This window comes from Gamsiella multidivaricata (assembly GCF_025024155.1).
Source record: "Gamsiella multidivaricata strain RSA 2152 chromosome Unknown BC939scaffold_113, whole genome shotgun sequence".
Lineage (NCBI taxonomy): Eukaryota > Fungi > Mortierellomycota > Mortierellomycetes > Mortierellales > Mortierellaceae > Gamsiella > Gamsiella multidivaricata.
The window spans coordinates 1-12,861 of NW_026251821.1; the positions used below are offsets into that span (position 1 = coordinate 1).

Here is a 12,861-nt window from a genome sequence, read left to right on the forward strand (position 1 = left end):
GTCCTGTCAGTCGATCGAAAGCTGAATGAGCTGTGGGCAATAATGGCAGAGAGGTACGTTGGCCCCATCTCTTCAGCGACCTATGATCTCAAGTTGCTGCAGATTCGGACAGCACTTAGTCAGGCTGAGTAGGGCTTTGGTTCGTGCTCCTGTAAACAGGGAGTGCGTGGTGCCCTGTGCGGAACCTGGGGCTGATGGCGTCTAGCGTGAAGGGAGGAGGGGACACAGCGACGAGGACGCCGCATTCAGCGCGGGCTCCGGCGACGACCCGTCCGATGCATCCAGGCGGCACAAGATAAATGGTCTATCTTGTCCCTTCACTCGTAGATCAGAGGAAAATCATCGTTGAGGCAAAGGAAGACTAAGGAGGGCAAAGTGAAGACTAAGGAGGGCAAAGGGAAGGGCGCCTTCAAAGGATTTACGAAACGATGCTGATGTACGATCCGTTACACTATGTCCTCCTGCATTCTCGAGGTGAGGACGACTGCAGGGTATTGATGCTTAAGGGAAGAAGGAGCTGTAAGAGGAGAGAGAGAGTGAGCGAGCGAGCGAGAGAGAGAGGCCAATGAGCGCTCTGGCAAACCGAACGAAGGCCACTATTGATTGGCCCGCCTTTTTTGAGTGTGAGACCCACATAGCAACTCTAAAACCTTAAGCCCGTTAGGCATGCTTGCGGTAGTGCTTGAAAGTCGGTCCAGCGATCATGCGCCGTTAGTCAACTCTAAGACTACGACAGTGCTTAACTCAATGAATAACGGTTTGTACCCAGAGCAGAGGACTTGGCTACCGATACACCCGAAAGGTACAAAAGTGTAGAAAAGACGTACTCATTCAACAGTTTATTTCCACCTTCTCGACTCGCTTTATCGCCTGGAGTCTTTGGTTGAGAATACCCTTCTACTGAAAGTACAAAGCACCTGACTCCTTCCAGCGGCTAGTGTAGATGTAGAAACAATTGAGCCCTTTCTGGCGAAGACACCTTTATTGAATGTCTAACCAGTTACAAGGACGTAATGAGATGCAACTTTCAATAAAAGTGTGCGTGCATATAGTAATAGTCAAGCCTTCCATTAATAAACAATTCGATGCTGGGCCGCAGTTTTTTCAGCGTGTTCCGTAGACTCTTATGATTATAAAACCACGAATTCTCCAGGTTGATATCCATTCGCTCCAAGTACGGCCAGCATGGCCAATCCTTCAACAACCGGTCCTGAAAGAGATCAGATATGTCCTTGTGGAGCCCAAGGTACCGCATGTCGATGCCATCGATCATGTAGTCCTTGGTCATTGTGTCGCTCGTATCTGTGTCGCTGCTGCTGCTGCTGCTGCTATCGCTTGCGGTTTCGCTGTCAGGGCTCCTGGGTCTGTTGCCATGAGAACGAAGGGGAGGTATATCCACCGAGGTCGATGTAGAGAAGGGCCGTGTTGGGCAGACAGCCTGAAGCCCAGGCCCAATGAAGGGCATGTTGAAGCTGCTGATCTGCATCCTGGTCTTCACCTTCCGCACCGTCGACATCGTCTTGCACATCCACTCCAAGTTCCCCCGTTCAAAACCGTCAGTACTAGTCTCAATAATCAACCGACGTAGACGATGCAGCCTCGACAGCAGACAGAGACCGCTCTCTAAAGACAGCGCAAGCCTCCGTCGCCAGATGAACAACTCTTGCAGGTCCGGGCATACTCTGCTCAAATAGCCATACATGACCCGAGTGCTTCTCGTATTGTCAAGACTCTCCGGCTTGAACCCAAGGTGGAGCGTGCACAGTTTTCGGCAGGCCCAGATCCTGCGATGTGTTTCCGTCGTTAGATTGTGGGTCCATTCCTGCTGTGTTTCCCCATCGCCCTGTTCAGGGGCCAAGATACCCTCTAGAACGAACAATGTGGTCGGAAACCCGATCCCGGAGGCCTTGAGGTGCAGGAGATGTGGAGAATCGCAGAGGAATTGGTGGAGCAGAGATACACATTGGTGCTTGACGTTGGCCGATGGTCGGGCCTCGAGTTCGAGCGTCCAAAACAAGTCGAAGTCACCGCTAGTGCGACAGTGCTCGGGATTGGACCAGTATAGGATCTCGAGTGTCGTTAACGTGTTGATGTAGCCGAATCCCCTCAGGGCTTTGAACACCGTGGGGGTGGAATCTTTTGATCTGAAGGTCCACGCGGTGACCGACGGGAAGGAATTCATCGTCGCGGAGAGCTCATTGTCGGAGACTGCATCCCATGCATGGCCAGCCTGGGCTGAAAGCCGAGCCCTCTTGAGCCTGGGACAGAGAGACGATATCTACTGCATAATGGGTCGGTCAGGATCGGAAGGAGGAACCACGGGATCGATGATGCATAGCTCGTCCAAGTCAGGGCAACTGTGCAGTAGCCAGAGAAGGGTCTTTCCCGGTACATCCGTGCGCATCAGCTTGAGGGACCGTAGAGGCAAGTAACAAGGCAGAACTGGCCATTCATCCGCTTCCTCCAGGACTTCAGATCGGCCGCGCGCTTGGATGTGCAGTGCCCAGAGATTAGGGCAGAGTTCCACAATCTTGGTGGGGATACAGTCCGATCGTGCAGACATCACGATGCTAAGACTCGTCAGCGACGGGCCCAGACACGCCAGCAGTGGCACCAGTTGTGTATGGAAGGACAGGTACTCCCAGATGGATAGCTCCTTGATGCGGAGTCGCTCTTCTGCTGACAGCATCCTGATTTCGTGTAGTAGTTCAAGCCAGACTTCTGGTGGATTCTGTTCATCACTGGGCCAGTAGGAGTGTGCAATTGTGAAAGAGCGCGCCAGAGGCAGTCTTAGGAAGACTTTGTGTGGGTTTAGACGTTTGCGAATATAGTAAGAACTTAATCTTGCTGCGGCCCAACCGAGAGGTCTCTGGAGGAGGGTGCAGGCGATGCGGAACCATTGGCGAGAGACGTGGAGGCAGCTGGAACGGAGGGTATCGGGGCTGAGGTGAAGGAGGATCTGCTCGAGGAGTTCAGGGACTTGAAGCGGGGAACTGACGCTGTTGGAGCGACGAGAGAGTCGAGAGTGCTTTGAGAGCGAGACCATAGTGGCAGCTGCTGGAACTCGAATGAGGGAAGAAGTCGAGGATGAAGGGATGGCGAATGAGGGGATGAGAGGAAATGAGGAGCAGTGTGGCCCTTCTTGTCGCGAGCATTGCGCTATGACCCTTCTTGTCGCGAGCATTGGGCTGTGCGACCAAAAAAGAAAAAAAAAAAAAAGGAGAGCCATTGGGGGCGACTAGATCGATGGTTGTGATGGCAATCTTCAACAAGCGCTCTTTCTACAACAAGCACTTTTCCACCTAGACACCACCCGTTATATTTCCAAACCGCGTCTTCTCAACACATTGTCCAAGATCACACCAGGGGGAACAACCCCCGCCATGTTCAAGAAGAGGTATCCCCTGCTGTAAAGTCGAGTTTCAGTGTCTTGAGAGTGGGATACAAGAAAGGCGCCGGCGCCGGGAGTCGGCGGAGGCTGTTTCTTTGTTACAGTTCCTGGGCATTGCTGCTGTTGAATACTGAGCTTCGGCGGTGCCTGTCCTGCATCCGTTGCCGCTGTAGTCAGGAAGGTCCGAAATCCCTCGGCATCGAAGGTCGTCAAGCTCTCCAGCTTCGCGTACCTCGTCAAGAATTCCAACAACGTCTTCACATCCCAGATTCTCCATTGACGTAGCGCCAGCCCCCAAGTTGTCTCCGGAATTGCCTTCAGATCGGCTACTTGCCACTCATGAGCAATGGCTCTAGGCAACAAGCGCTACTTGCATGCTCAAACAGGGCCTTGGAAAGCGGTGACCGCATAGAGCCAGCATGCTATGCTTCTGTCAATACACCAAATGCTGTGCGATACTTGCCGGTCTATGAACGTCTGTTGCTCAGTCTTCCAGACATATGCCTACCAGCGCACGATTGGCGGCTAATCTTATCGACTTTGACTAGTTTTATCGGTTTCGACTACCTGGTCGAACGTAGCTTTGCTCTTGACGCGTATGCACTCTGCATGCTAAAAAAGAGCACACCAGGTGTAACGGCCGCTTCCTTCCCTCTCCCGTCTTTTCTTCCACCCCGCCACTCCCTAGTTTTTATGTGGAAAATAAAATAGAAATAAGAATAAAAATAATAGTGGAAGAGTCTCGATATCCATCGACGGTCTGCTACACCGCAACAGATTGCACAGTACCGCTTTGGGACACATGCTACGCAGATCCTCAAGCAGTAACGAGGATTCTTTGCATAGTGTCGCAGTCCGCCAGAGAAAAGAGGTTCAGGGCGGTTGTTATCCAATCCCCTCTTGAGCTTTTAAGATGAAAAACGCACTTCGACACGTTTGTCTGTAGGAAATAATTCTCCATAGCCGTATTCCAAAAAAAAAAAAAAAAAAAAAAAAACTGACTGGATCCACATCCACTGATCAAGCATGCTGTACATAGTCCCTGCATCATTCCAAAAGGTTCTTTGCACAGGGCTGACTGCTTGCTTCGAGACGAAAGAACCTAACGCCTCCATTCAATGTTTATATCACACGGTCGAATCTTTGAAGCTCTAGTGTTATTATGTTCACGCATTTGCACCTAATAGACCTACATCGTGCTGTCGGAAGAAAGAAAGAACGCGTCTGATGAAATATTCACTGACTCTTCCATGTACTGTTATCTGCAGATATCTGTCAAAAGCAACAGAGACACGCATGGTGGTAGTATGAACATGTTTTTTTTTATTCTTTATTTTTTATTCTCTTTCTTCATTTTCTTTTCTTTTTTATGCTGATGTTTGCCAGGGGCTTTTTTGCCGCGACGATTGTCGCTAGGCTTCTGTGATACCGTCTGGGACGATAGAGGGGCCCTTGACAGCCTATCGGCGGGATTTTGCTTAGATGCGACCCATGAAATGGACAGGTGGATGTTGTTGGACTTTATGAAAGAAATAAGCTGTTGAAGTAGATGGTTTAGTTGTTGGTGTCTTGCTGGGTGCCTCATGGCTCGTTCCTTGAGCATCAAGCAAATCCCTTTATTATCGCAGTGAAGGTTGATATTCATGTTTGGCCTAGCATTATCGAGGATCGCACGGTGGGCTGCGTAGTACTCCGATTCGTACGAAGAGTGCCGGTATTTGCGAGGCACCGGGAAGTTCTTGGATGAACCTTTGACGCAAATCCAAGCGCCTTGAGATAAGGTTGCGTCCGTGAAGATTTTTTTGGGACGAGGACAATGTGTTGAAGTCATAGAAGATATTAAAATGATGGCGATAGTAGTTCGTGGTCCCTCGAAGCGCATGTGCTTAAATAGGGCAATAAGAGCACCCTTTAGGGCAGTGGGCTTTTGCGATCGACAGCTGACTTTCAGCATGTGAGTGGGGAATTGTCCAGTTCATGATCTTGGCCCTCTAGAGCCCAAGAGTCCACGACAAAAAACATCGAGCCCGTGATAGACTGACATACTCAGAGTTTAGGACTGGTCAGGGCTGGGCAGCCTTCGCTTTAAATACGTAGATTCATCTCTGGGTACTGTTGAAACTAGAGTCGCAAGTGAGCGGGGCAGCTTTGTGCTCTCTCATTTGCCCAAAGCAGGTAAAAGAAAATGGGACTTTGAAAATTCAAGGTTGCCAGCTCTGGCTTGTTCAACTTTGAGCGGACTCTGTTATTTAAGCAGCAGCGGCCTTTTTCAAGGGCGCCTATCTTTATTGAAACAACTAAAATCCCCAAAGACCATGCAGTCTCTCGCTCCTTTCTTAGTAACACCATACGACAGCCTCGGCTATATCCCAGTTCTCGGTGACCATCCAACTATCGTCATTGATGATGAGACTGCCAGAATGATCAAGTATGCAAGATCCTCTTTGGAACTCCAAAATACCTCGGTTCGGCTCTATTCCGACGGATCCGTACTCCGTCAGCACAGCACAAACCCAAGTATAGGATTTGCATGCGTCTACGAAACTGTGGATAGCATGTACAGACTTGCAGTTTTCGGCAGAACAAAAGGCATTGCATGCTCTACGACAGCAGAGCTCGCTGGCCTCTTGGCTACCATTTCGTGCTGTCCACGAAACCAGCCTGCAACAATTTATGCTGATAACCTGTCAGTGGTGAACCTATTTTCGGATCTTGTGCTGGATCCCATTCAAGCATCAAAGCGATCAAGGCCACCATCACGCTTTGTAGACTGGTGGGATGTCATCCAGAGGGCGTACGTGGAGCAAGGGGAACATATTAAGGTCGAGTGGGTGCCTGCGCATAATGGTCTGCCAGGAAACGAGGCTGCAGATGAATGGGCAGCGTTGGCTCATAACTCAGGTCTTACTCCATGGGAATTCAACAGACCCGGCTACATTAGCACCACGCTATCGAACGATATCACAAGGATCCTTGGAGACTTGAGACTATGAGGGTCCACTATATCTAGTTAAATAAACATAATTTTGAGTACGTTGAACTACTTTGGTTTGAAATACCAATAGCAGTAACGGTCTTGTGGCCCAAGCGTTCATGGCTGTGTTGCCATTGAGGCAGAATCCAGGAACCTGACCCCCCCCCCCCCCCCCCCCAACAGGATGAAATTCTCCCTATCCCAGATGACCTTCTTAGGGTAGCATGATGAGCCCGCGGCTCTTTTTGTTGATGACAGTGACAGGCACCAGACTGAAGGACACGAGGAAACCACAAGGCGTAGAGATGAATAAAAAGAAAGAAGTTTAATCGGTTGTATAGTATTACCTGAAAGATCCGATATAAGTCACCGATTTTGCGAGTGTGAATGTGGAAACGGACGATGATGTTACAGGATGAAGTAGTAATGAGGATGTGTGCGGTAATGAGGAAGAAAGAGGAAGCGCCAGGTCGAAACGATCTAATATAAGGATATAGGGGGAGAGACGATGAGGTATATTCCCTGCGACCAATGGTGGGTCCCAGGTTGCTGCTCTCTCGTTGCTATGGCTACTGTCGGTGTAGTATATCAGTCGAACTGCATTATTAATGCCAAGGCGCTTCCTCAAAGGGGAAAAAAACAGGATGAAGAGATGAGATGATGGAGTCCTCTCTAGGAAGTCGCAACGCTAATATCAGCTTTTAAAGTTTTAAACTATTCCGCTTAAAGGTTTGAGTTTTGGGCGTGGAGGAGCCTTGAAGGAGGGCTGCGCGCAACTCGTGTTTGAGCGACATGGGGAGACACGACCCGTAATAAAAAGGGCGATCTCCAAGTAATTGGGCGCGATGGGCTGGGTTTTGACTGAAGACGAGTGTCGGTGGGGGCGCGTGTTCGCTGCACCACATAAGAACATGTCCCATGCAGGCCCTGTGCTCGCTCACTTTGTCCATTCTCACTCTATTGGTATCTCCGTCTCTGCACAGTCAATTTGTTCTTCGCCGTTCCACCAATCCAAGTTTTACCAAAAAAAAAACACATATGTGTCACTACGCGCCACCGAGGTGTGAGTATCATCGACGACGGCCTCGCCAATCAACGATGTTAATTAATGTACATACGATAGAGCAACTGAGACTAAAATGTCAATTAACGAGAGTGGTGACGGTTGCTCAGACGTAGTGGAAGAAACCTCTGTTAGTAACACGCGCAGAAATAAAGCAATGGTGTAGTTCAGCATCATGCCAGTTAAGAGACAGAAATTGACAGCTACAAGGTCCAGCTTCAATGCGCCTATCCTACGAAGAAACTGAGCATTGTCTTCAAAGAAGCAAACACTCTCATGATCTGCAGAATAGCTATAACATAATGATGGCTGATTACCACAATAGAAAAAAGGTAAATATAATAGCCTCAGGCTCTCAACCGACTTGCACGCGCTTTCCTCACATTGCCCATGACAAACGCTTCCCCATGCCAGGTCTGCACCAAATAATGATGAAGACCCATTATTCCCTCGCGATGAAAGAGTCCTGGAACGCTCTGATAGAGGTACGCATCCGTAAACTGAATGGCCTCCAAATAGAATAGCCTGCAACTACCCACAGACATTTGTCTGACCGATCTCGAGACGGAGTCGATGGAGCAGGTGATCGCGTTTCTAGGCGAGAGCGACGTCCCCATCGACGACTTTAAGGCAATGCTGTGAGTTTTACTCGCAGCATTCTCTTAATCAACGCTGATTCTCTGAACACTGGTCATTGATCTACACTATATCTCTCAATGGATTTCCCGATTTGTGTTTGTTGCCGTAAACTTTATTTTTATTGAATACATGTCATCTCGCTGCTGTGTGTATGGCTGTCGCGACATTGTCCTGCCAGTATGAATATTAAATGAACAAGGAGCCCATTGCTGCCTCAGTTCTGTAATCGCCCGACAACAGTATCTCCCGTTGCAGTACCTCCCATTGCAGTATCTCCCGTTGCCATGGGGCCAACCTCAATTCGGCCTTCCAAAGATTGATGCAAAAATGACGATCAGCGCCCAGATGATGCACATGATTGCACAGGCTCGCGCCCACCATCTCTCTCGCGGATCCCTTGAATGGATGAAGCACATCCCGATGAGATACCCAACCCACGTGCACAATCTAAAAGACGAACGAAAACCAAAGGTACAGGAATACAGGATATTTAGTCAGAGAAGAGGAAAACAAGGCTATCCTGTCAACGAACTTATGGATAAGACAAAAAATAAAGAAATCCGGAAGCCTGGAACAAAGACGAAGAGTGTTCCTTACCCGAAAATGAAGCAGATCATCGCAACGGGGATACCTCCCCGATGAATGTCCCCCTCATCTATAGGCCCGTTATCCACCACATACACAGTGGTGTTATGCATTCGACCTAGAGATGTAGAACACAGTATCTTCCTGTTATTAGCGCGCTCATCAGCCTTCCCAGAAGAATGCGCTCATGTTCATGAAGACAACTTGCCTGGCTGTCCAGACGGCGGAGCATAGCCTCCATATGCTTGGCCATAGCCCCCAGGTGGTCCTGGCGGCGGAGCGTAGCCTCCAGGTGGTCCAGAAGGTGGGGGATAGCCTCCCATTGGACTCATTGGCGGTTCATATCCACCCCCGGCTATTGTTGGGGGTGCATATGTCTGCTGCTGGCTACTGCTACCAACGGGCTGCGCCTGATAAAAGTTATCTGGTGCACCGGAGGGTGGGGCATATTTTGAGGTATTGGCAGCTGAGTTGTCGTATGCGGGTGGAGGCACCTGAATCATGCCGTCGTTGTTGCCATCCGGGACCCTGTTCGATCCATCCATACTCTTTTGTTGCTGCTGACTCATGGTTTGCTCTGAATTGGGAGAGGACTGGAGAGTGAAGAGATTACGTGTTTTGGACTGATAATAAAAAAAAAACGGTGTGAGAAGAGCGAGAGAGAGTATCTTTTTTTCTTTTATTTTCTTTTTTTATTACTAGGGTGAGCAGGAATGGAGAGGATTGAGAATGTCAAGGACCGGGCGGTGGGGGTTGTCGAGAACGGAAGGAGCTGAGGAAACAAGGTCCGGATGGATTGAAGAGATAGGAAGATAGGAAGGAGGGTGGGGCCACAGGATTAGTGACCGCATCAAGACGTGTGGATTGGGCAGATTATTCCAGCTGTTCCGTGTGTTTAAGTTTATTCGTGCGGAATAAAATACGCCGGTTGAAACAGCGCCAGAGTCCCCGCGAATCCTTCGGGTCGCATGTGCTGCCGCCTGAATCGAAGTAGGTTTCGATGCATAAATAAACATCGTCGTACGCGAGGCCTGTTTTTTTTTTTTTTTTTTTTTTTTTTGGGAGCAGCTCAGTCCTGGGCTCTCTTTTGTGTCTGTGCACGCGTTTTCGTCTCCTTGTTTTCGCGTGGTGATGCAGGATCCCTTAGAACCGGCATTTCCAAAACAGTCGACTACGCTCGTTAGTGGACAAGTCGATTATTTATTTGATGATATATTTTTGGATCGAATGAAGTAGAGTGCACTTTTTATGTTGTTTCGCTATTTTCATATTTTTTTGTTGTTTGTGTGATCTGAATAAGACTTCAACGCAGAGTGAGAGAGACCAACGGTAGCTTCTAATAAAGTAACAATTGTGACCTAGTGTGCGGCGTGTGTCGGCTGTCCTCCCCCTGGTCCGAAAGTCGGCACCGTATAGCTGTTGCTCGCCGGGTTCGAGTTCTTGCCCGTTGCGTTCTTAAAGTCGTCGATACTCTTGAACTGCTCCAACAACGGCTTCAACTCCGCCATCACATCCAGCTTGCGACGCGCCTTGTCCTTGCGGTAAAATAGGTACGCCCAAAACTTCTCAAGTCCATACATATGTCCGTTCTGGTAATCCGCATAGGTCAACGCCTCAAAGTCCAGGAACAGATCCTGTCGGAACTTCTTCTCCAGTCCGTACGAGTAAAATCTGAAAAGACACTCGAGACCATAGCGATAGTTCGCATTCGCATCCTCCACCGCCAGCCGCTTGAACTCTGCATACATCTTCCGATTGTAGTTGTCGCGTAAAAAATGGGACCAGAATCGGAAAAGAGTATTCATCTCTTGAGAGTGACCGATGCCCTGACGCTTGCGCTCCTTTAAAGCCTTGTAGTGGTATTTGTAATACTTGTGCTGGATGAAACCGTTCTCATGCAGCAGCTCATGAGACGGGTGCTGGAATGCTGGGAAAGAGTGAGCGACCTCCACTGAGGTCGATAAGAGTGACGATTCTGTATGGGATCCCATAAACATACAGCCAGCACCAGCTGGAGAGTTACCAACCGACGTCGATGGTAGATCCGAGGGTAAGAAGGGCTGATTCCCCAACACCCATCCAACTGGGGCCTGTGCAAAATATTGGCGCGAATCTGACTTCGATCCCTTGCCGCCTTTCTCGCCCCTGAGTGGATAGAATCGCTGAGCCTGGTTCTTCTTGTCCTTGCCCTTGCCGCGACTGCTGGCCTCACCGCTTTGACCGAGGGCGTGATTCTGGTTCTGACTCAGGTTTGGGTTTAGGTTCAGGGTTGGCGTGCTGGGTTGAGCACCAACACTCGAGCTCAAAATACTGCTGGCGCGACGGGGCTGGGAACCGGTAAGTGCGGCAAATTGCTCTTCCGAGATTGTCTCGACCTTTTTGTTCGATTGACCAAGGCCGGGTTGGCGACTGTCGTTGTTATTGTTACGCTTGTGCTGAAGGTCATGTTCGTAATGGTACAGTCCTTCGTTGATCATTTCATTGATGTCGTCGTTCATCGCTTTGCGCTCGTATGAGCCATGGGACCTGTCGCGTTTCCTTTGGGTGACGATAAGGATCTTGGCGATAGTTTCATCGTCAAACTCGTCGTCATCATCATCGTCGTCGTCACTGACATAGTATTTTTGAACAGTGCCAGGACGGGCGCTTCCAAGGAGACTGTCATCGTCAAACTGGAAAACCTCATCATCCTCATCCGAGGGTAACTTGACGGGCTTTTCAGCCGGGCTCGAATGAACTGTAGAGGCATGCTTCTTGTGCTTAGGCTCCTTGGTATGCCAGAGATTCCGGTTAGGCTGGATCGTTGGTTTGGCTGGTAAGGACGAAGAGATGATGACTGGATGTGGACTTCTGGGCGGCGGCACATAAGAGCTGCGGTGATTTGAGGCTGGAACAGCGCCACTTTCTTTTGGAAAGATCCAGGTAGCCCAATCGCCCTTTCTGCGGATCTTGTCGCCGTTCAACTCGATCTCTTTGCTTGACTTCAAGGTCTCCTTGATCAGTTCGTGGTCTGTCGTCAGGTTTTTAACTCTGTTAAAGTTCGCGACGAGGGACAGCGGTACATAGCCTTCCGAATCCATTTGGTTGCGCATGTATACATCCTTGCATAAGTTCTCGACAGAGAAGTAGTATTCCCTATGGTAAAGCAAAACGCACAGAAACGTGAGAACGGCCTTCTAAAACGTGATTAAGAGTCGCAACTTTTGAAAGCGCCTTGTGGCACCGAAAACATACATTTGTTGAAGGATATAGGCCTTTAAGGTTTCAGTATCGTTGAAAACGCCATTCTGCTGGTAGGGCTGTCTGGCATGGCCCAAAGACCCGCGATAGTTGGATCGCGTACCGTAAGATTTTCCACCGCCTTCCATTGGTATCGAAAAAATAGTCAGCAAACAGCAGTAGGATTTAAATAAAGCAGATATATTCCTCGAGCTACGCTTTCAAACTTACGTCCACGTCCTTTCTGTTGGCGGTTGTGGGTTTGCTGCTGACTCTGCGAGGGTTCATCATCAAACATTGATGGTACAGATGCACGTCGGCCCTGCGTAGTGGGAGCTTCTGGCGTTTGAGAACCCACAGACTTAGTGGTATCACCGGGTGCTGAGTTCTTTCGGCGACGGGGGTGCGATGAGCCAGACGCGGGCGTGGAGTGGGTGATGTTCGGCGTCACCTGGGTCCACTTGCCTTTGTCCTTCTTGCTGATGGGCGCAGCAGCTGTCAGAGGTTCATGCTTAATATCCTTTTCGGCTGAGGCGCTTGGATCGGGCCAAACACTAGTGTCGTCCATCGAGGGAATCGGTGGCTGATGCTGGCGTGGGTGTTTCTTGTTCTTTTTGGATCTTTTGCTACCATCCCTGTCATCTGCATCATTTGTAAAAAAAAAAAAAAGCGCAGATCGTCAGCACCGTCCCTTTTTCATGTATTCGCATAGAGATATCTCGATGGATCATAACCTTGTCTCTTCATGCACGCACACTCCTAAAATCAGACCATCCTTTGGGCCAGCTTCTACGCCTCCACGCGCTGATATATCCACACGTGCGCAAATGGACACTCCTCAGGCCGTCTCGAGGCAAATTACACTCGTTTTTTGTCTTCGCTTATGTTTCATACCGAAAAAAAAAGACTCGGAGTGTCCCTCGGAACCACGCAGCAAGACAAAATGAAAGCTCACCAACACCTCCTTCAAACTCACCAAGAGCGGCGTCC

At 49.4% G+C, this 12,861-nt stretch overlaps 3 protein-coding genes across 3 annotated transcripts; all 3 read right to left on the reverse strand.

The window, feature by feature from the left end:
• Positions 1 to 2,278: 2,278 nt before the first annotated feature.
• Positions 2,279 to 3,282, reverse strand: BC939DRAFT_510420 (uncharacterized protein; the record flags this gene model as incomplete). The annotated part of the gene is made up of 1 exon (XM_051561091.1): positions 2,279 to 3,282. Exon 1 carries the CDS (start codon positions 3,227 to 3,229, stop codon positions 2,279 to 2,281), a length of 951 nt encoding a protein of 316 aa, XP_051406833.1. The 5' UTR covers positions 3,230 to 3,282.
• A 4,876-nt stretch (positions 3,283 to 8,158) lies between these two features.
• On the reverse strand, positions 8,159 to 9,510 carry BC939DRAFT_497144 (uncharacterized protein). The gene is made up of 3 exons (XM_051559711.1): positions 8,861 to 9,510; positions 8,665 to 8,770; positions 8,159 to 8,514 (listed from the first exon to the last, which is right to left on the reverse strand). The coding sequence occupies exons 1-3, from the start codon at positions 9,219 to 9,221 to the stop codon at positions 8,364 to 8,366; spliced, it is 618 nt and encodes a 205-aa protein (XP_051406834.1). The 5' UTR covers positions 9,222 to 9,510; the 3' UTR covers positions 8,159 to 8,363.
• Positions 9,511 to 9,836: 326 nt separating this feature from the next.
• BC939DRAFT_30819 (uncharacterized protein) lies at positions 9,837 to 12,764 on the reverse strand. The gene is made up of 4 exons (XM_051551439.1): positions 12,606 to 12,764; positions 12,103 to 12,513; positions 11,887 to 12,013; positions 9,837 to 11,787 (listed from the first exon to the last, which is right to left on the reverse strand). The coding sequence occupies exons 1-4, from the start codon at positions 12,616 to 12,618 to the stop codon at positions 10,011 to 10,013; spliced, it is 2,328 nt and encodes a 775-aa protein (XP_051406835.1). The 5' UTR covers positions 12,619 to 12,764; the 3' UTR covers positions 9,837 to 10,010.
• Positions 12,765 to 12,861: the final 97 nt, after the last annotated feature.